Below are 23,394 nucleotides of genomic sequence, written 5' to 3'. Positions count from 1 at the left end.
AGCATCTGGATATTATCCTGATGAACTCAAAAAAGGGTTAGTCCGTCCTATCCACAAAAAAGGTCTAAAGGACAACTATGATAATTACCGACGTATTACTATTTTAACAGCAATAGATAAAATTATTGAAAAGTATATCAGTCAACGCATATACGATTTTTATAGTTCGAATAACTTATTAACAGAGAAACAGTTCGGGTTTCAACCACATAAGAACACAACACAATTGCTATCACAGTTTACAGACAGTGTGAATAAAAGCCTAAATCAACGCAAACATGTTCTTGTTGTTTTCATTGATTATAGTAGCGCATTTGACACCCTACGTCACGACGTGCTTATTGAAAGTTTACAGGATCACGGCATACGAGGACCACTCCTCGAATGGTGTCGAGACTATATGAACAATAGATCCTACTGCGTAAAAGTATGTGACGCTATCAGTGACACGATAAAGGTAACTGAAGGTACAGCTCAAGGTTCCGTCCTCGGGCCTCTTCATTACCTCACATATGTAAACAGTCTGGTCAATGTTATAAAGTCTTGTGAATTATACCAATATGCCGACGACACGTGTCTCGTGGCAGCTGACCATGATCTCTCAAATGCTCTCTATCGACTCCAAACAGACTTTACCTTGCTCTGCAAATGGTCCCACGATGTAGGTTTAGTTCTTAACGCTAGCAAAACGAAACTCATGTATATAAGTTCCAGTCACAATAGAAGTCAAATTCCATTTAACTTAATTGCACATGACCATGTATGTCTTCATAATAGCTCAAGTACCTCTACCTGTCATTGTCCCAAAATTGATGTGGTAGAAAAACAAACTTATCTAGGACTAATTATTGATAGTAGACTGAATTGGAGTGAACATATTAATTACGTATGCGGCAAACTACGATCCCTGCTCGCAAAATTTACACTAATAAACAATAAAACTCCATACTTTATACGTCTACTACTATATAAAGCCCTAGGAGAATCGATCATATCATATGGTCTTAGTAGCTATGGACGCACTTTTAAATCGCACTTGGACAAAATATATGAACTGCAGATAAGATTACTCAAAACAATAGTTCCTATTACCATTAAAAAACAATATAAATATAACTATCACGATCTGTTTACATACTGTAAACTGATATCCATACATAACAAAATAAAATATACTATACTGTGCGAACAATACTTTAAGACAGAGAATCAACAGATATCCAGACGAACGAACATAACCCGCGGTGTTACTAATAAAAAACTAGTACTCCCAAGGTTCAATAATTTCTACGGAAAAAGAACTTCGCATTACGTAACAGCTAAACTAATAAATAGTATGCCAACTAATCTTAAAACAGAATTAAATATAAAAAACATAAAATGGAAATTAAAACAATATTATACACCTACTTGTTAAATTATAATATGAATAACTAATAATATACACTATACATCTTTTTATGAATTGTGATATACATAAGTATTTGAAACATCCTATGTATATACGAAGTGAGTAAATCCAGACGTACACGACCGGTACTGATACCTACCCTCAATTATTTTACCTCAACTGAACTCACCACATACCCACTCAATTACTAATAATTGTTCAATTATTATTCTATATTGTATTGCTTGTTTACTAATCATAAAAGCATTTGTTGGCTGGTTTAAAAATAGTAAATTAAGTTGTAATAAGATTTGTATACCTGTCATAAAACTAGCAGATAAGTAATTATTGTATTATATACGGCCCTGTGTGCGCACAAAGCATTCATGCTTTTTAGTACACAGTCATAACTTTGTAAGTCATTGTTATCTTTAAATAAAATAAATAAATAAAAAATAAAAAAATCTAAATACGCATCTAACTCAAAGGTGACATAGTGATGTATCAACACACAGCCCAAACCAATGGACAGATCGGGCTGGAATTTGGAATGCAGGTAGATGTTATGACGTAGGCATCCGCTAAGAAAGGATTTTGATTAATTCTACCCCCAAGGGGATGAAAGTTTGTATGAAACTTTGTCAATTTTAAACCGATCGGGCTGAGACTTTGCATGCATAAAGCTACTATGACGTAGGCATCCCCTAAGAAAGGATTTTGATAAATTCCACCCCTAAGGGCATAAATAAACGCGAAAGAAAAAAGGCAAAAGCTAGTATGAATATAAATACGGTACATATAAAAAAACATTTTTTTAATATTTTTGTCTGTCTGTCTGTATGTCTGTTTGTTCCGACTAATCTCTTAAATAGCTGGACCGATTTTGACGGGATTCACGCGGACGAAATCGCGAGTACAGCTAGTTGTAAATAAAGTGGCTTTTAAAAAAAAAATCAATTGAGTTTCTTGCCAGTTCTTCTCAATTGGATCTATATACTGAACTGAACTGGACTCCCTACATTCCAGTTAAGTTACTTTATAATTTTAAAAAGTTAAAATTTCTAAAGTAAACAAATTGACGTTCATAAGCGGCTAAAATGTCCTACATGAATAAATGATTTTTGAATTTGAATATAACATTGTCTGTTTTCTCATAATAATATATAGTGATCGCCCAATAATAGGAATTCGACTATAATTAATTAATTTAATAAATAATAAATAAATAACCCTGGACAATTAATACAGCGCCATTTCGTTCCACGGTAAGGAGAGCTTGTGTTATGGGTACTAGACAACTGATGACAAAAAAATATCTAAGTAGCTACTTAGATATTTTTTTTGTAAATAAAACATAGTGTTCAGTATTCCGAACCTCCTTAGTCTAAGTAGGTTGTATCACCGGCTTGCTTACTGAACCAAAGGGTGCTCGGTAATACTGAACACATATAAAAACATGTGGACACTTAAACTTCGAAAAAATAATAAAAAAACAATTGAAAATAAGAACTGGAATAAAAAGGACGCTCCGTATTTTTAACTTTATAAAACAAGATAATTAATGATTTATTTAACATAAGATAAATGTTTTTATGAAAATATACACTCCAGAGCAAGGGTCTTCAACCCGCGGCTCGCGAGCTGCTTGCGGCCCGCCGATGTGTTTTCTGCGGCCCGCCAACATCATAGGCCCACTCTCAATAACGACAACAATTTAGTAATAAAAAGTACCTTTAATGGAAAATAAAAAAAATCCTTATAAAAATATCTATGATGATAAAAAATTTTTGGGCCCTTCATTTGTCAAACGTTGAAGACCGTTGCTCTAGAGTGCGTGGCCACTAAACAGTACTACACATCGGGACGTTCCTGAGCAAAGGTGAGTAAGTTTGGTGTTACATTGCTTACTTTGGGGTGTTCGGAGTGTGGAAGACGTTCTTCCAGGTCGAAATCGTACTTCTACTTCCTTTTCCATTAATTATTTTCTTATTTAAAAATACAGTCCACTCTCTATTTTCATTAATTCTTTATACGGATTCCTAATCCAACACTACTAATATTTTAAAAGTAAATAATTGACTTTTTTTTTTTATAATGAATAAACTCGAGAAATAATTAATAATTATTTATATTATTATTAATAAGTATTCAGAATTCAGATTTATTTATTTATTATTACTCTAATTTAAAATCTCTTTTATACAGAGCAACATTATAAGTACAGTCTGTGTTTAATTAAAAAAACCCTTGTATAACTGCACCCACGCGATAGGGAGGGTTTAGTGAAAAATATAATATTCATCGTTGCATGCACCCCTGTATCTCGGCGGAACAGAAAACTTCATCCCAAAATTATTCATAACCAAATTTTATAATACACAAAGTAATAGAGGCAGAGGAAAAATATTTACCCCGCTTTTTCATTAACATTTTCTCGCGTAACTTGGCAAAAAAGGGCTCCGTTCATTCCAAGTTTATCAGTTGCTCTCGGCAGCCCTTTCCGTGAGTTATGGTTATTTATGACGTCATATCCGGCCCGGTGGACCACTGCTACATCAGTGGGTACGTGTGCCCACGGTTACGGATATACCGCACTTAACCACAACAATGATGTTTTGTACGAATACAAGATTTTCACGGGAAAAGGTTCTGCATAGATATAGAAATAATGTTTGTTCAAATAAAGTTTCTCGTATAAGAATAGAATAGAATAGAATAGAAAATCATTTATTCAAATAGACTTACATTGAAGCACTTTTGAATAGTCATTGCATTTTTTAATCTACCGCTCATTCGGAAAGCTGTCTCATCACAAGAAGAACGAGCAAGTAACTTGCGTGTTGCTCTTTTAAATAATTTTATTATTACTAAGAAACTGGAAGTAATTCAAATTCACAATATCTTTATTCATGTAGGTCTATTACAGACTCTTATGTCAAATCTACCGTCAGTCCGGAATGATTTCGAGATGAGAAGAACTGACAAGAAACTCAGCTCGTATTCTTGTCAAATAAATGTTGTACATGTTTACAATAATACAGAGTCATTTAAATTCAAATTTAGGAGAATAGAGCGACCACCAGTATATGCTATTGCAAAACCAAATAGTCTAATCAGTGTTCGTAATCCGAACAGACCAGTCCCCACAAGCAGCACCCGTTCACGAGTATGACGTATTTGATTTTTTTTCCTAAATTTAACATTATAACATGCAAGGCAAAAAGGAATGTTTTCTTTGTCTCTTGCGCGTTGTAATGTAAGAAAGATAACAATAAAGTTTGTATATTTATATACGTTTAGTAGCTCTTAACCCCGAATTCGTCCGCGTGGAATTAAAACTAATAAACTGTCTAAAAAGTAGCCTAAGTTACTACATAGTTATAACGTTAGCTATCTGCTACTGAAAGTCCAGTCATAATCAGTCCAGTCGTTTCAGAGATAAGCAAGAACAAAAAGGTAGATAGATTAAATTTTTTAAATTATTTCTTTATGTTAGTGAAAAATTGTTAATTTTAAATTACAAACAGACACACCAACTTTATTGAGGGGAATGCGAAGCGTGGAGCTGTCTTCTAGAGATCAAATTTGCACTCCTTGTAACAACACTCCTCCTTTTTCCCTCCGATCGATCCCCCGTCCAATTCAAACGGGGATCGAAATTACGACGGCCTGAGCCGAACCCCTAGTGGTGCCCTCAGACTAAAGTCGTATCCGTCAGGCAGGAGCTGGCCTTCAGCCGCTCCATAAGTCCTTCCGCGGGTTTGGAATGCCATCTGCACTCGCCCCCTATCGTCCGGTGAAGCTGTAAAGGCCAGCTGCGGCCAACAGCATTAGGGTAGTCCGAAAAAAAAACTCCTCCGAAACGGATTGATCGATCGATCGAAAAAGTGTTGGAACTTAAATTTATATCTGGCCGTTATTAGTAGAAGATAATTTGAATTTTATATAAAGAAAATATTTTCTATAGTTCGTAAGATTTTCTATTAACATATCGTATGTGAGCCTTGTTAGTTTACTTTCTTATTTCACTATATTTACTGCCGCTGTGCATTCTACCCCTTTTTTTTTATTGGATTGTTTGGGCCATTGTCAGATGTGTAGCACCTGTAGCACTGCGACCTACATAGATCTATTGTGCTCGCCCTTTTCAAAGTTCGCTACCTAGACCCGTCAGGGACAAGAATTGAAGGATATTCTTAGGAGCGATCGTTTTTATCTCCTCAGGAAAGAGTGTAAACTTTCCAAAGGAGATATTTCGTTTATGCATGAGTGGGCTACAACCACATAGGATGTGAAGCGGCGTTTCCTCTTCAGTTTGGCAGAATCTGCAGATACTTGTCGTGCATAGGCCTAGTTTAGCCATATGCTTGTTTAATTTGCAGTGTCCTGTGAGGGCCCTAGTCATCATGCATATGTTGTTTTTACTCAATAGCAGTAGTCTATTGGAGTATTTGGTCGAGAAGTCCGATATTAGGTCTTTTGATTGATTCTACCCCTACACAAGCCTCCATCGGTGACCACCCAAAAAAATCCGATCAGTCAAGATCGAGTTTATAAAAATATACGCGCTCCGCTCAACGCTAATGTATGTAATTTATGTAAGTGTATCTAGTTTAATATATGATTATTATTATTTACATAAATTTAAGTCATATAATATTTACTTATTATTATTTTCGTTTATCATCATTATATATTTGCTACTTTTAGTTTCCTCCTGTTCAGGTCATTTTATTTTATTTATTTATTCATTTATTTCAGGCAACTATGCCCATATTATAAATACCTTATAGACTAACATACATATAATATAATATTTAAAAACTAATACAATGATATTGTCTGGGTGATCACGGACTGAAGACGGCAATCTGCCACGCTAGCGCCGATATACCACACCTTTCGGCCAGTAGTCCTCTTTCATGAAGGTGGGCAGCAATTTTACCTACCTATTCGATATTTCAATCAGTTTCCCTAAGATTGCCTTGAAAAGATTGCTTTTAGTAATAAGCTCGCCTTATTGTAACGATGCATGTGTCCTTTGTTATATTGTTTGTGCTTCTTCTTTACTGTATGTCGCAAATAAAGTATATTCTATCTATATGACTTGGTGTGTAAAAAACACACCGTTAACAAAGCTAGTAATATCTCTGAACAATTCAAACAGCGCCATCTAGCACTAAAGTAAGCAGAGCTTTAATAATTTCGAGACGATGTATATTACAGACGATAATAAACTGACAATATGTACATAGAAATAATGATCTTATATACTAAATAACAATAGGAAAATGTAAGGTGGGGTGACACAGTTTAGACACAGCAGTGCTTAGTACACAATATTGAATTTGTCTTACTAGACATTCATCATCATCATCTGCTTCTTCCTTATCCCATTCATTTGTGGTCGTCGTAATATGTTTTTCGCTTCCATTCATCTCTGTTCGCAGTCATCTCGTTATTTACTTCCTTTCTTACCATATCATCTTTCACACAGTCCATCCATCTCTTTTTCGGCCTTCCTCTACCCTTATAACCATCCACATTCATATGTAACACCTTTCTTAAAATATTATCCTCGTTCCTACGCATTACATGTCCATACCATGATAGACGATTACTCTTCAACCTCTCCGACACCGGCGCCACTTTCATGCTTCAAAATTTAAACAACTTTTATAAAATAAAATAACAACTTAAATAAATCATGTCTTACTAGACATTATTAAATGCAATTATTATTTTGATGTATCTAGGTGACTGTGTCCCATAATCTACTTCAAGATATTTTTCCTAATGTGAAATATTACAAGTACGTTGGAAATTCTGCTAAAAACCCAGTTTGTTGTTGTGCATGTTATTTTTTTAATAACATACCGCCCAATCTCTGTTTACCTCATGGTCGACTGAGAGAAAGTGCCTTATAGTGTTAAGTCCACTTGCACCTTTATTATTTGTATGTGCATTAAAGTTATAATAAATAAATATAGTACAATACAAACACGAAAATAACATTACCTCTGTCCGTAAGATAAAATCTACAAAACACCTAAACAAGTCATATTTTATCACAGATACAATATTTTTCAGCAGAAGAAGGTGGAATATCAGAGATATCAACGTTGGCAGGGCTAGATGCGATGCAGTGCATTTGTTTCTGCAAATAGGGAAGTATCGAGCACGTGCCACCTTGATGTTACTCTCTACGTGACGTCATCACATATTAGGGTGACCATACTGCACGTGGATATCGTGGAGTTTTCATATCTTTAATAAGATATTATAAACTCGGAAGTTTGTGAGTGTGAATGGATTATTGGATGTTTGTTACTCTTTCACGCAAATACTACTAAGTAGATTGTAATTAAACTTTAGCTTATGCGCCAGAATAACACATAGTTTCTAAATTTGGGGATGAAACCGCGGGTACAGATAGTGTATAATATTTTAGTGAAGTTACATAAAATTAATCTTTCGGAAATTGAAGGACGTGATGATCAAACCACGTGAAGTCTAACATACATCTTACCACGTTTTATTGGTTATTATTGAGTTCCCGAGGACATATCCACACTGGTATAACAGCCGTGGTAAACTAAAGGTTAAATTTTAACGGAATAAATAAATGGCGTTATGTGAATTATCCAGGGCTATTATTATTATAAAATACATAAAAATTATTTAAAATGACATTTAATATTTATATTTCGTGGATAAATTAAAAATCGTATTTACAGTTAGGTAGACTTAAAATGTTTTTTTTTTAATTTCTCAGTGTCAGAAACTTTTGCCGCTATTTATTTAATCCGTGGTAAACCAGGGGGTAGATGGTAAATTACCTGTACCTAATTCGTGTACCTTTACCTTCGTTAATTGCTGCTACTGAAACGCTGACAAATACTTTAGATATTGGAAAAAAAGATAAAAACATAATATAAGCACTTCTGAACAGGTATTTTTATACACCAAATCAATCGGAACGCAGACTCATCACAAGAAGAATGAGCAATATACATGATGCTCTTTTAATTAAATATTGTTTTAAGTAAATAAATTCATATTAACAAGGATTAGGCATGCGACATTTAACATAGAAACCGCCACGTACTTAATCTTTATGCAATCAGATAATATTTTCAGTGTTATGAATTTTAAGTTAGATGTTTTCTACAAAACATTATTTTCATTTTTAAACTCTAATTTTACAATAACCTACTTTACTTTTTTAAAAGACGTATGATTTTTTTCTGGGATTTTGAGGACAGACTGGCAGTTTATTGTAAAATCTTACGCAATTCACATAAAACAAATTACTAACATTCGTTTAAGAGTTTACTCTTCTATTTTATAATAACACTAGCTATACCTGCGGTATCACTCGCATGAAATGTATACCCTATATGCTATTCTAATGTATATAAGCTGTATTACTGTAAGGTTTCATCAAAATCTGCACAGTAGTTTTCTTTTTAATTTAACAAACATCCATCCATACTCACAAACTTTCGTTTTTTATAATATTAAGACTCATTTTAGAACACTGCAAATAAAATAAGCATATGACAAAACTAGGCCTATGCACAAGAAAAATCTGCAGAATTTGCCAAACTGAAGAGGAAACGCCACTACACATCCTATGTGGTTGTAGCCCACTCATGCATAAACGAAATATCTCTTTTGGAAAGTTTACACTATATCATGACGAGATAAAAACCATCGCTCTTAAGAATATCATTCAATTCTTGACCCTGGTGTCTAGGTAGCGAACTTTGAAAAGGGCGAACACAATAGATCTATATAGGTCGCAGTGCTACAGGTGCTACAGTCACCTAACAATAGTCCAAACAACCCAATAAAAAAAAAGATTAAGATACTGTAGAAAATCTTAAAAAATATATCCATCGTCGATATACATACATCCACGATATACTGTTATTATAAACAAATTTAAGATTAAGCGTACATTAAGATATAAAAAGATAAAATTAAAACTATATTATTTTAGTTTGTTAACTAACGTTATATTTGTTTATGTTCATGGTTATTGTGGTCGCGCTGAGTCACTTGTAAACCTGTTTACGAGCTGCGAATGGATTGATGCCCATGCAATTCATTCATATTTTGTATAAGTTGAAATGTAAATCTACCCATGCAATTGCAACATTTTATTTTTACCTATTTGTCGCTGGAAGAAGGTAGTATCTATGATACAGGCTCGGCCTAGTATAGATGCTACTGGTAAATTATATGTATGATGTGTATTTAACAAAAATGTAATAGTTTATAAGGAGAATTGCTTTCTTGATTCAATTATTTTAGAAATATTAAAGCGTAGCGGGTTTTGTATTAATTGCCGCATGCATTCTTATGTGAAATGTGAATACTATAAACATCAGATGGCAATTGTGAGTAGCTATGACGTGGTCTGGTGTTTTGAGTAGTCATGCTCACTAAAATGTCCAGACTTGTGGCGGCGTGGTGGGCCGGGTCATTGGGCTCCCTAAAATATGGTCGAGCGCAGTGATGGCTGGCTCATCCGTCATACTCGTGAACGGGTGCTGCTTGTAGGGACTGGTCTGCTCTAATCACTATGACTGATTTCCTCTTATTAATTGTTTAACCAGTTGGTTATGTATCCAATATTTTTTCTTTTTGAGTATTTAATTGAATTAGTGCTAACCGGTGGTTTGTATTCACACACTTAAACTTAAATTGTAAGTAAGAATAAATTATTTAAAAGAGCAACACACAAGTTTCTTGCTTGTTCTTCTTGTGATGAGACAGCATTCCGAATGAGCGGTAGATTAAAAAAAAAATGTTATGACTATTCAAAAGTGCTTCAATGTAAGTTTATTTGAATAAATGATTTTCTATTCTATTCTAGAATAATAAAAAAAAAATATATACAAAAATGTAAAAAATATTCAAGAATGTGTCTTCAATATGACAACGAGTATGCTCATCCTATCGATGGGGGAAAATCGCGGATCTCACAGAGCGGTATGGCGTCTACAAATATGACTGTATAACTCGTACCATCAGTGTTCTGACGTGCAAATATTGTATCGATGGATCATACATATCATCGTTTATTTGTTTACCAAGCAAACCGAAGCTTCTGGAAATAAATTAATGTTTTTGTTTGTTTGTTATTACAACAGAAATATTGCAATTTAGAGATAGATATTCGATAACAATAACTGGAACGGCGCGGCGCACTGTTTATTGAACGACAAATGATTTCTCATGAGGATTGTAATAAAGTATCGAATTATTTATTTATTACTAGCTGTGCCCGCGGCTTCGTTTGCGTGAAATGTCGACACTTCTATATAACCTTTGAACCCCTTGCAACCTTTGTTTTGCATTAAAAATGCCTATGTCCTTCGTCAGGGTCTAGACTATCTATGTACCAAATTTCATTTAAATCGGTTCAGTAGTTTTGACATGAAAGCGAGACAGACAGACAGACAGAGTTACTTTCGCATTTTTAATATTAGTATGGATATATTATTCTGATGTATTAATATATATTACTGTAAAGTTACATCAAAATCCGTTTAGTAGTTTTTGCGTGAAAGAGTAACAAACAACCGTTTATACAACACAAACTTTCGCGTTTATAATGTTAATAATTTTAAGATTAAATACTAGATACTGTTAATCAAACTGAAGAGATTGCTTAAGCGATAAGACCGCCTTTTGTACCTTATTACTTATTATTTGTTTGTTCTTTGTATAATTGTTTGTCTTTGGGGCAATAAAGTGTTAATAAATAAATAAAATAAACAAAAAATTTGATTGACGAAATCAACTCGACTCTGGGACCAATCTGGAAAAGGGTTGTGGAAGACAAAGTTCAATGGAGAAAGCTGGAGCAGGTATACCAAAAGGCACACCAAGTTTCGGGATCACTACATAGTATAAAACAAAGTCGCTGTCGCTATCCGTCCGTCCCTATGTATGCTTAAATCTTTAAAACTACGCAATAGATTTTGAAGCGGTTTATTTTAATAGATAGAGTGATTCTAGAGCAAGGTTTATATGTATAATACATGTACACCGAGGCGAGTAGCTAGTAAAATATAAATGCGAGGACAGATCGTCAGACAGATGTAAAGTTAGATATATCTCTCAACATTATTGATGCTTATTATTTTCTTTCTTGCAATAAGCAATATTTGAGCAAATAAACAAGTGAATTAAATAACTTGATCTTTTTGATTTTATTTCGGTTCAAACAATAAATATATTATTATTACTAGCTGTCCCGGTAAACGTTGTTTTGCCATATAAATTAATAACGGTATAATAAAAATTGGGTTTGGTGATTGAAGGGTGAAAATTTAGGGTTGTATGTATTTTTTAATGACACATAATAAAAATATATACATAAAAAATAATGTTAGCGGTAGACAACCCTTATCACTTAGGGATATGATACCGATTTTTATGGAAAATTTCATAAAAATCGGTCATGCCGTTTCAGAGAAGTATGGTAACTAACATTGTGACACGAGAATTTTATATATAAAATTATTATTATTATAAACTTTTATGTAAAGTTGATTATTTACTACCCTTATACACTGTTAGTAATATTATCTGTGGTAAAAGTATTCAAGGAAAGTTAAATTACATTCTTTTTAGCGCATTTTAATAAACGATTCTTTTAATAAACTTTATTAAAAATATTAGAATAAAATACAATAGAAAATCATTTATTCAAATAAACTTACATTAAAGCACTTTTGAATAGTCATGACATTTTTTTCAATCTACCGCTCATTCGGAAAGCTGTCTCATCACAAGAAGAACGAGCAAGAAACTTGTGTGTTGCTCTTACAAATAATTTTATTCTTACTTTACAATTTAAGTTTTAGTGTGTGAATACAAACTACCGATTAGCACTAATTCAAATAAATAATCAATTAAAAGTTTATTGTAAAACTTTATTCAATCTTTTTAGAATATTTACATATCTCAGTATTTTTTTTTTAATATATATATAGTTTCAATTTGAATACTTAATCGCTATTAAATCGAATGAAATTAAATAAAAAATAATTTATACCCGTAGGACATGTTTGTATGAACGTCAAGTATTTTGTATTAATATTTTTAATACAAAATAAGATGTGGATACGACTAAGGGCTATATTCAGATGTACGACTTTGAATTGGACATCAAATTAAACATTCAATCAAAATGAAAAAATAAAAAAAAGTGTATCATTTATTCATATTCAGAACACACACAAAAGCATTTCAAAATGAAAATAAAAAATCATTTATTCATGTAGATCATTTTAACCGCTAATGAACGTAAAATTTTTTGTATTTTTCTTTCTACAGGCGTTTTTCAGTAGTTTTTCGTGAAAGAGTACAAACATCCATCCATCCAGGCATCCACTGCACTCACAAACTTTCGGTTTTTATAATATTAATAAGATGTATTGTATTAAAAAAATCTTTATAATTACTTCAAAGCCAGGGTAGGTTGCTAGTGCCTATATAAAATTTGATAAAACCTCGAATTTCCGTATTAAAAATCCAATATCGTCGCGCCCCGCGTCGTTACGCTAGCGTTATTATATTATAACGTGATGTATAATAGCATATGCGCATAATCATGCAAATAAAATCGCAAACGATCTGTCCTCGCTTTTATATTTTACGACCTATTTTTTGCATCGTCGAGCCCGCCTTGTGATTTGGAAATCCAACGTCATTTTATGGAAAAAAACAAAAAACCGGAATGGAAAAGCCCACCTGATGGTAAGTGGCAACAGTCTAAATAAACATCACAGAGATTAACCTGACTACCTCACGAATGAGAAGTGGCTGCCTCCCTTAACATCCTACAAGACAACATTTGTACAATTATATATAAAAACTAAATTGTAACTGGCAGCCTATAAATATGTGCGTTGCCATGTCCATAAACCGTAAAAAAAGTTAAAATAAAGAAGAAATTCAAATTTCTATGTTAATTTGAATTTGTTCTTTATTTCAATTTCAATTTTTTTTATCGAAACGTTGCATTTTCATTAAAAAAAAAAACATTTAGAATCTAACAATCATTCATCTAATCCTCGGCCAGGCTTAAAGAACATTATTTTTTTATGTAACCAGTATGGAAAAGCTAACAGCCCACCTGATGGTAAGTGGCAACAGTCTAAATAAACATCACAGAGATTAACCTGACTACCTCACGAATGAGAAGTGCTGCCTCCCTTAACATCCTACAAGACAACACCTGTACAATTATATATAAAAACTAAATTGTAACTGGCAGCCTATAAATATGTGCGTTGCCATGTCCATAAAACGTAATAAAAAAAAGATAAAATAAAGAACAAATTCAAATTTCTCTGTTAATTTGAATTTGTTCTTTATTTCAATTTCAATTTTTTTTTTTTATCGAAATGTTGCATTTTTATTTAAATAAAAATCATTTGGAATCTAACAACCATCCCTCGAATTCCCGTTTAAGCTTAAACAACATTTTTGTATGTAACCAAAATGGAAAAGCTGACATCCCACCTGATGGCAAGCGGCAACAGTCGTCTACAGAAATGAACAACACTGCAGTTATCTGTCTACCACACGAATGAGTGTCTCTAGAATAAATAATTAATTACATAAATAATTACGAGTAAAAAAATTATATCTTGCTAATGTGACATTTGTCTTCACGCCGAAATGTTCATCAATTTTTTTATCAATATATTGTGTATCACACAACGTGATGACGTCAATATATTGATAAAAAAAATTCAAATGCAAAAGTCTGGTAAACATGAAGTCCATCTGCTCCAATTAAATTCATCAACAAACTCGCTTGTACTCCAGTTTCTTCTTTGTGGACTCCAGAAGCTTTGATAAGTAATAGAAATTGTGTTTTCCACCTTTTCCATGTGGTTAGTGGCTACCACCCTTAACATCCTACAGGATCACGTCATTTTTATGTAAACAATGAAAAAACTAATAATAAAATACTTATGTAAGAACCTAAAATGTCCTACCTACATAAAAGCTTTTTAAATTTGAATATTATTTATTATGTCAACTGAGAAATAACGAATTGTGAATACAGATAGAAACCAATGAGACCTTATTAAAGTGGCGCGGGCGGCGTGATGTTTAATTGACCTTAATGATGTAGCAGTATAGCACACCGCTTTACGTCTAATGGTCGCGGGTTTAATTCCTCGCACAGTACAAACATTTGTATTCATTAGTATGATTATTTGTATGTATCTAGGTGTTTTCTATGTATGCATTTACAAAAAAAAACGAAAAGTTATCCTAAAGAAATCCGGTAATTGAAAGTATATTTGAATCTTGAAATATGCATCACTATTAACGAATTGTGCATAAACATAGAAACCAATGGGACCCTATTCTTTTTACATACCCGTGTAAAAGTAGCGTGATGTTTATTTGACCTCAATGGTCTAGCAGTTTAGCACACCGCTTTACGTCTAATGGTCGCGGGTTTAATTCCTCGCACGGTACAAACATTTGTATTCATCAGTATGACTGTTTGTATCTGGGTGTTTTATATGTATTTATAAAAAAAAATATCAGAAAAGTCAACCTAAAGAAATCCGGTTAGTTAAAGTATATTTGAATCTTCAATATTGAGTATATTCACTTATCTCCAAGAAGTCAAAACCACGATTCCACATTCAATATGCATTTATATATTCAGATTGCATACGTTACAGATAACAATACAGGCTAAAGGCCTTTGAGGGTCACTGGCCACTGGCTACTGACCTGACCATCCTTGCTAAGTGTGACCCTCCGCATTAAAATTGATCAAAGTAAGTTTTATTCAGAGCACCTCTATAACCTTATCACTGTGTGTGTCCCATACGCAACAGAATTGTGGCGAGAGGAAGGGATTGTTTTTTTTATGGATGATAATGGAATGGTGCACCCGCCTGCGCTGACGGTTTACGCTGGCGGGGCACCAGTGGAGGATGATAAGGTGAACATGAGGTCAGGTCAGTTAGCCCAACGTGACAAATTCACCAGAAATTTATCACGATGGTTTCCAGGGGGAACCGCGTGGAGGTCAACCTGACATGGTACCTTGCTAGCAATGGGGCCATGAGTCCAGTCCCCTTCCCCCCGGAAGGGGAAACTGGCTTTAAATAAACTGGCTTTTAAAAAAAAAAATATTGAGTATCTTGCCAGTTCTTCTCAATTTAATCTGTGTACTGAACTGGACGGTAGAGAAAAAATTGAATATAAAAACGTTCATATGCAGCTAAAATGTCCTACAAGAATAAATAATTTTTGAATTTGAAATAATTACTCTATTGCTAGCAATGTACCAAGTTAGGTAGACCTCCACTCGATTCACCTGGAAACTATAGTGATGATCTCCCGGTGAGAAACGTCGAGAGACCTTTATTTGCCGTAAAATTAGTTGGTGTTAAGACCCGGTTAATAATATAAATAATGTATATTAAACACGAAGTTTAAAAATATCTACTAATATATATTCATCATCATCGCAGCCCGGAAGACGTCCACTGCTGGACATAGGCCTCCCCCAAAGATCTCCACGACGATCGGTCCTGCGCTGCTCGCATCCAATGCCTTCCAGCGATCTTGACCAGATCGTCGGTCCACCTTGCTGGAGGCCTTCCCACGCTGCGTCTTCCGGTCCGAGGTCGCCAGTCGAGGACTTTACTGCCCCAACGACCAACTGTCCTACGAGCTATGTGCCCTGCCCATTGCCACTTCAGAGTCGCAATTCTCCGGGCTATGTCGGTCACTCTGGTTCTTCTGCGGATCTCCTCATTTCTGATTCGATCACGCAGAGTAACTCCGAGCATAGCCCTCTCCATTGCCCTCTGAGTGACTCTGAGCTTGTTGATGGGGCCCATAGTTAGCGACCACCATATATTAAGTTTTTTAAATTCAGACGCCTATGCAATGAGTGTTTCTTAGTGTTGACAGAGATTAAATGACACGAAATCTGTCATCATCTGTGATGAGTAGGGATAATCGAGATGATCCGCCGGTCAGCCGAAACTAGCCCCTGCAGTTTAACCAATGGGGATGCGATATCATACCTACTTGATAGTAAATGTGAGAGTAGTGTTCAATACGAGGGTTCTTTATCACTACATAGTATAAAACAAAGTCGCTGTCGCTGTCTGTCCGTCCCTATGTATGCTTAAATCTTTAAAACTACGCAACGGATTTTGAAGCGGTTTTCTTTAGTAGATAGAGTGATTCTAGAGGAAGGTTTATATATATAATACATGTACACCGAGGCGAGTAGCTAGTAAAATATAAATGCGAGGACAGATCGTCAGACAGATGTAAAGTTAGATATATCTCTCAACATTATTGATGCTTATTATTTTCTTTCTTGCAATAAGCAATATTTGAGCAAATAAACAAGTGAATTAAATAACTTGATCTGCTTGATTTTATTTCGCTTCAAACAATAAATATGTTATTTTTACTAGCTGTCCCGGCAAACGTTGTTTTGCCATATAAATTAATAACGCTAATAAAAAATAGCGGTTGGTGATTGAAGGGTGAAAATTTAGGGTTGTATGTATTTTTTAATGACACATAATAAAAATATATACATAAAAAATAATGTTAGCGGTAGACATAAGGGTTGTCACTTAGGGATATGAAAAATAGATAGTAGCCGATTCTCAGACCTGCCTATACATGTACCTGTGCGAAACCGGGGCGAGTAGCTAGTATAATGTAGAAAGAACCTTGAGTTCATATAATGTTACTAGAAATATACGGGGATTGTTAGTAATGTGGACTCTGGCCCTATTGCTAGCAATGTACCATGTCAGGTTGACCTCCACGCGGTACCCCCTGGAAACCGTCATGATAAATTTCTGGAAAATTTATCACGATGGGCTAACTAATCTGACCTCATGCTCATCATATCATCCTTCACTGGTGCCCCGCCAGCGTAAACCGTTAGCACAAGCGGGTGCACCATTCCATTATCAACCATAAGAAAAATATTATAAATGCGAAAGTTTATGTATAAGGATGTATGGATGGATGGATGTTTGTAACTCGTCCACCCAAAAACTACTTTAAACAACTATTTTTATTGGAGTTTCCAACAAATACTACAGAATTGGTAGGCTCCCATTTAATCTGTTCTTGAAATTCTGTATCTTATTGGTTTATAGAACTTATATATAATCTTTTTTTTTTTGTTAAATGCGAAAGTTGCAAATTTATCCACAGTAATCTGATGGCAATGTATTTATTATCGACTGTACTTTGTCTGCACACTTACTTGACATTTAGCATTATATTTCGCACAATATAATTAATATATCTTTTCAAAATTCAAAATTCAAAATATCTTTATTCATGTAAGTCTATTGTAGACTCTTATGATATGTCAAATCTACCGTCAGTCCGGAGTGATTTCGAGATGAGAAGAACTGACAAGAATATACTGTTGTAAGTTTGACGCGGTCATTATTTATAAGTAGATATAATTAGTAAATCACAGGATCTTACCACGTTTTATTTTTGTTGAGTTCCCGATATTTCGGCAGTGTTTCAACGGCCGTGATCACGGGTAAACTGAAGAGCAGCGGGTCAAGAAACTCCGCTTGTATTCTTTTCAAATAAATGTTATACATATTTACAATAATACATTTTTAAATTCAAATTTGTGAGAATAGACTGACTTTAAATTACAGCGTATGTTATACTGATGTGTAAGCTATATTACTGTAAAGTTTACCAATATCCGTTCAGTAGTTTTTGCGTGAAAGAGTAACAAACATCCATCCATACTAACAAACTTTCGCGTTTATAATATTAACAATATTAGGGTGGAATATCCACATGGTAAATGCCGCAGTATAAGTCTAGCTTGACTAGTACATTGAATTCAAAGTCATGTATAAATTATTTAAACAATATATAAATTTACTACGGAACCCTAAACAGCCCCACGTCTAAACTCAACTAACACAAGAGCACTCTCCCGTTCACTAAGATGGATTGTCAGTCGGTCTGTTTGTCCGCCGTGTTGAGGCTCCGTGATCGATATGGCTATTGACCCTCTAAAAGTAACCCTTTGTTGTGTAACTGAAGGGAATAGAAACCCCCACAAGAATGACGTCACTCAATTATGACCTCATATTGACGGCCTCGGTGGTGTAGTGGTTAAGTATACGCTTTACGTAAAATTGTCGCGGGTTCGATTCCTCGCACGGTATAAACATTTGTATTCATGAGTATGATTGTATTGGTTTAGATGTTTTATATGTATATGACGTATGTAAAACAAAATGTATTTCAGTATTCTAACTGTAGTACCCATAACACAAGATTTACTTACCGTGGGACTAAATGGCGGTGTGATAATTTTCCAAGCTTTTTTATTTATTTATTTAATAATCTGCTATATATGGTTGGCGCATTAGTCGCTTTTTCTTCTTCTCATCTTGGGACTAGAAGTAACTGTAAAGTAACTTTAATTTTGGTTTTATTGATATGCACATATAAATAAAACACACCTATAACAAAACATTATTATGAAATAAACAAAACCAATCTATTCATTTAGCATGTCTAATGTAACAGATAGACGGACACAGAAATCTACAAAAACATATAAACTATGAAAAAGTATCCGCACCTTCTTTGATATAAAAAATAGCTAGAAACAAGATTATTAAATACTAACTGTGCCTGTGAATTTATAGCCTATATATACTTTGATGTACGAGTACCCACTACCCATATGGGTATATATACGACCTCGGTGGTTTAGCGGTCAAGCACACCGCTTTACGACCGATGGTCGCGGGTTCGATTCCTCCCACGGCACAAACATTTGTATTCATGAGTATGATTGTTTGTATCGGTCTGGGTGTTTTCTATGTATAATATGTATGTATTTACAAAAAAAAACATATCTATGTATATGTATCAGTTATCTAGTACCCATAACACAAGCTCTAGCTGGCTTAACTTGGGTCTAGATGGCGCTGTGTGAATTGTTCTGAGACTATTATTATTATTATTATTATATATATATATATGCTGTATTATTATAAAGATTAATTAAAATCCATTCAACCACCTTTTACGTGAAAGAGTAACAAACATCCAGCCAACAAATTTCTACGTTTACGAGTCTATATGTTGTTGTAATTTATAAGCTATATTCTTGTAAAGTTTTATCAAAATCCGTTCAGTAGTTTGCGTAAAAGAGTAACAAATATATTTATACGCACAAACTTTCACGTTTAAAATTATTATATAATAAATTATAATGTAAAATTATTTTAGTAAGAAGAGAAGAACTAGATCCATTAAATAAAACGATTGAATTGTAAGTTCAATACTTTTATATATAAGACGCTTAATTTGTTAATATATCCATATAAGTATTCATTCCTTTAAAAATACATTATTATTTATTTTTACGACTTATTTCCGCTTCACGATCTCGCCGGGCGGTGTATCGACTTTCTCAGACGAAATCTCGTACTGTGTTTCCAATCTGAAAATAATATTCATTTCCTTATTAAATAAATACAACAATAAAAATAGCCGTAGGGCAATATTGGTGCCTATGCTGTTAATAATATAAATGACGTAGTGGAGTAACTTGAAACAGTCATGCTCGCTATAAAGTTCAAACTTGTGACGGCATGGTGGGACGGGTCGATGTGATGTCTAATATGGTTGAGTGCAATGATGGCTGGCTCTCCGTCATAGTCGTGAATGGGTGCTGCATGTGGGGACTGGTTCTGAACAGTGATTATAATAATAATAATAATAATAATCTCAGGACAATTCACACAGAGCTATCTAGACTCAAGTTAAGCTAGCTAGAGCTTGTGTTATGGGTACTAGATAACTGATACAAACACATAGATATTTTTTTTTTGTAAATACATACATATTATACATAGAAAACACCCAGACCGATACAAACAATCATACTCATGAATATAAATGTTTGTGCCGTGCGAGGAATCGAACCCGCGACCATCGGTCGTAAAGCGGTGTACTTGACCGCTAGACCACCGAGGTCGTCAACTAGATTAGATTTTTTACTTTTGCAATAGCATATGCTGGTGGTCACTCTATTCTCACAAATTTGAATTTAAAATGTCTGTATTATTGTAAACATGTACAAACATTTGTTTGTAAAGAATACGAGCTGTGTTTCTAGTCAGTTCTTCTCATCTCGAAATAATTCCGAAGAATGATTTCGAGATGAGAAGAAGAGTCTGTTACAGACTCTTATGATATGTCAAATCTACCGTCAGTTCGGAATGATTTCGAGATGAGAAGAACTGACTAGAAACACAGCTCGTATTCTTTTCATTTGAATAACAATATTTTTAATTTCAATTTGAATTTAATGGACTGTGTGAAAAATGATATGGTAAGAAAGGGAGTAAATGACGAGAACAATGAAATGACTTCTAACAGGGATGAATGACAGAGAAAAACATATTACGCCGACCCCAAATAAATGGGATAAGGAAGAAACTGATGATGATACTAAGAAATTCGTGAGTTCTGTTCTGGCCGACACTAAAAAAACCGGCCACAACGCTCATGACTTAGTCAAGACTCAAGACTTAGTATAGTGTGGTTGAGGTCGGCGTCTTCGCCAGCGAGGACGGTGTCGTGTTTTTGTGTTGTAAAGTCATAGGTACGGAACCGGTGGACAGTTAGGAAGGTATGCTGCCATTATGGTGTCATCGAGATTGACTTACTTCCATGGTCGCGTGTTCGATTCTTTGCGTAGTACAAATATTTGTAATATCGAAAATGATTGTTTGTATTAGTTTTAGTGTTTTATATGTAGGTATATTAAGTACATATTTACAAAAAGTAAGTATTTATATCAGTTGTCTAGTACCCATAACACAAGCTCCGCTTAGCGTGGTACTAGATGGCGCTATGTGTATTGTACAGGAATATTATTATTTTTATATCTAAAGAAAACGGCACTGGAATATTCCAAAGTGGCCATGCCAGGCCATTGGTCTACAGCGGCCGCATAATCACGCGGTGTTTGAACGATTGATGTGAAGGTGATTTGTAGATTTGCCGCGCGGGAGGATTCCGACTAAATTCTATGCGCATACATCTATGTGATATGGTAGTCATAAATCATATGTACACACCTAATAATAGAATATCCAACAGACCGTAGTAAATGTTGTTCTAGTAAAAAAAAATAGATAAAACTTGACGCTCATAATCAGCTAAAATGGCACACACGAATAAAGAATAGAATAGAATAGAAAATCATTTATTCAAATAAACTCACATTGAAGCATTTTTGAATAGTCATCACATTTTCTTTAATCTACCGCAAATTCGGAAAGCTGTCTCATCACAAGAAGAACTAGCAAGAAACTTGTGTGTTGCTCTTTTAAATAATTTTATTCTTACTTTACAATTTAAGTTTAAGTGTGTGAATACAAACTACCGATTAGCACTAATTCAATTAAAGAAATAGAAGAATAAATGATTTTCATTTGTGTAAAATTTCAATTACACAGTTTATTCCTTTTTAAAAGGCCGACAACGTACTTGCAATTCCTCTGGTGTTGCGGGTGCTAATGGGCGGCGGTAATCACTTACCATCAGATGAGCTGTAAGCTCATTTGTCCCCTATAAAAAACCACAGTGCAAGCTTGTATTATGGGTATTAAACAACTGATATAAATACATAGATACTTTATTTGTAAATACTATATAGGTTACCAAACTCCTTGCATTAAGTAGCCATACAACACGGGTACATAAATAATAAATCCATTATTAATAAAGAAAAACATTTCATAAAAAGTATATTGTCAAAATGTCAAATTCATTCACTTAAAAATTACTGATTTAAAAAGATGTTACATTAATTATTATTTCTTATTTTTAATTCTGATATTATATACACCGTCATATATTCAATCTTTTATTAATATAACTCCTTCTGTTATCAACACGCCAACCAAACCACAACTATAATGATACATACATAGATACGTAACATACATACACAACACCCATATCAACACAAACAATCAATCTTAAATATAAATGTTTGCAGACTGGAATCTAACCCGCGACCATCGGAAGTAAAGTGGTGTGCATAACCACTAGACTACCGAGGTCGTCAAAAATTTTAAAGCAAAAAGTAACCTCCCCGGCGGGGAATCGAACCCCGGTCTCCCGCGTGACAGGCGGGGATACTTACCACTATACTACCGAGGATTACACGAATCATTGCGAAATTAAGCATCTAGCGGAGCTCCAATTTGCTTGTTAACATTGATTTATTTTTAACTAACTACTCGCCCCGATTTCGCACGGGTTTACATATGTTATATATATAAACCTTCCTCTTGAATCACTCTATCTATTAAACGTTTCAAAATCGGTTGGTTAGTTTTAAAGATTTAAAAATACATAGGGACGGACAGACAGCGCCTTTGTTTTATACTATACTAGCTGTTCCCGCGACTTCGTCCGCGTGGAATTTAACTTTAATTTTCTAAAATAAAAGTAGCCTAAGTTACTCTTTACCACATCAGCTACCTGCCAAAAAAAGTCCCGTCAAAATCGGTCCAGCCATTTCAGAGATTACCCGGAACAAACATACCGACAGACAGACAGACAAAAATTGTAAAAAATGTTATTTTGGTGTATGAACCGTATTTAAATTCATATGCATGTAGTAAAAACGGTTATTTCATTATTTATTTATTAAATTTTATTTATATGTATAGATGACATTTATTCAAAAGAGCAACACTGGAGAACAACAACATTTTTGCTCATTCTTCTTGTGATGAGTCTGCGTTCCGAATGAGTGGTAGAATAAAAAAAATTTACCATTCCAAAGTGCTTACATTAAGATTACACAGTAGGAGGCATACGATAATCAACATAGAAACCGCTACGCACTCATTCTTAGTGCAATCAGATAATATTGTCAGCGC

At 34.2% G+C, this 23,394-nt stretch overlaps 1 protein-coding gene and 1 non-coding gene across 3 annotated transcripts in view; both read right to left on the bottom strand.

Annotated features, from left to right (window-relative positions):
• Positions 1-19,790: 19,790 nt before the first annotated feature.
• Positions 19,791-23,394, bottom strand: part of LOC131851261 (uncharacterized) — a 33,903-nt gene continuing 30,299 nt past the window's right edge. For both annotated transcript variants that reach the window (XM_059201735.1, XM_059201736.1), the window contains exon 8: positions 19,791-19,931. In XM_059201735.1, coding sequence (XP_059057718.1) covers positions 19,859-19,931 — 73 coding nt within the window. In that variant the 3' untranslated portion in view covers positions 19,791-19,858. The remainder of the gene's footprint in view (positions 19,932-23,394) is intronic.
• On the bottom strand, positions 22,595-22,666 carry Trnad-guc (transfer RNA aspartic acid (anticodon GUC)). The gene has a single exon. It is a non-coding gene; the product is annotated as a tRNA-Asp (tRNA).

The sequence above is a fragment of the Achroia grisella genome, unplaced genomic scaffold, assembly GCF_030625045.1.
Source record: "Achroia grisella isolate CSIRO2021 unplaced genomic scaffold, CSIRO_AGI_Agris_v1 utg782, whole genome shotgun sequence".
NCBI lineage: Eukaryota > Metazoa > Arthropoda > Insecta > Lepidoptera > Pyralidae > Achroia > Achroia grisella.
Note: the sequence above shows the minus strand (reverse complement) of the source record. Positions and strands in the feature narration are given on the sequence as shown.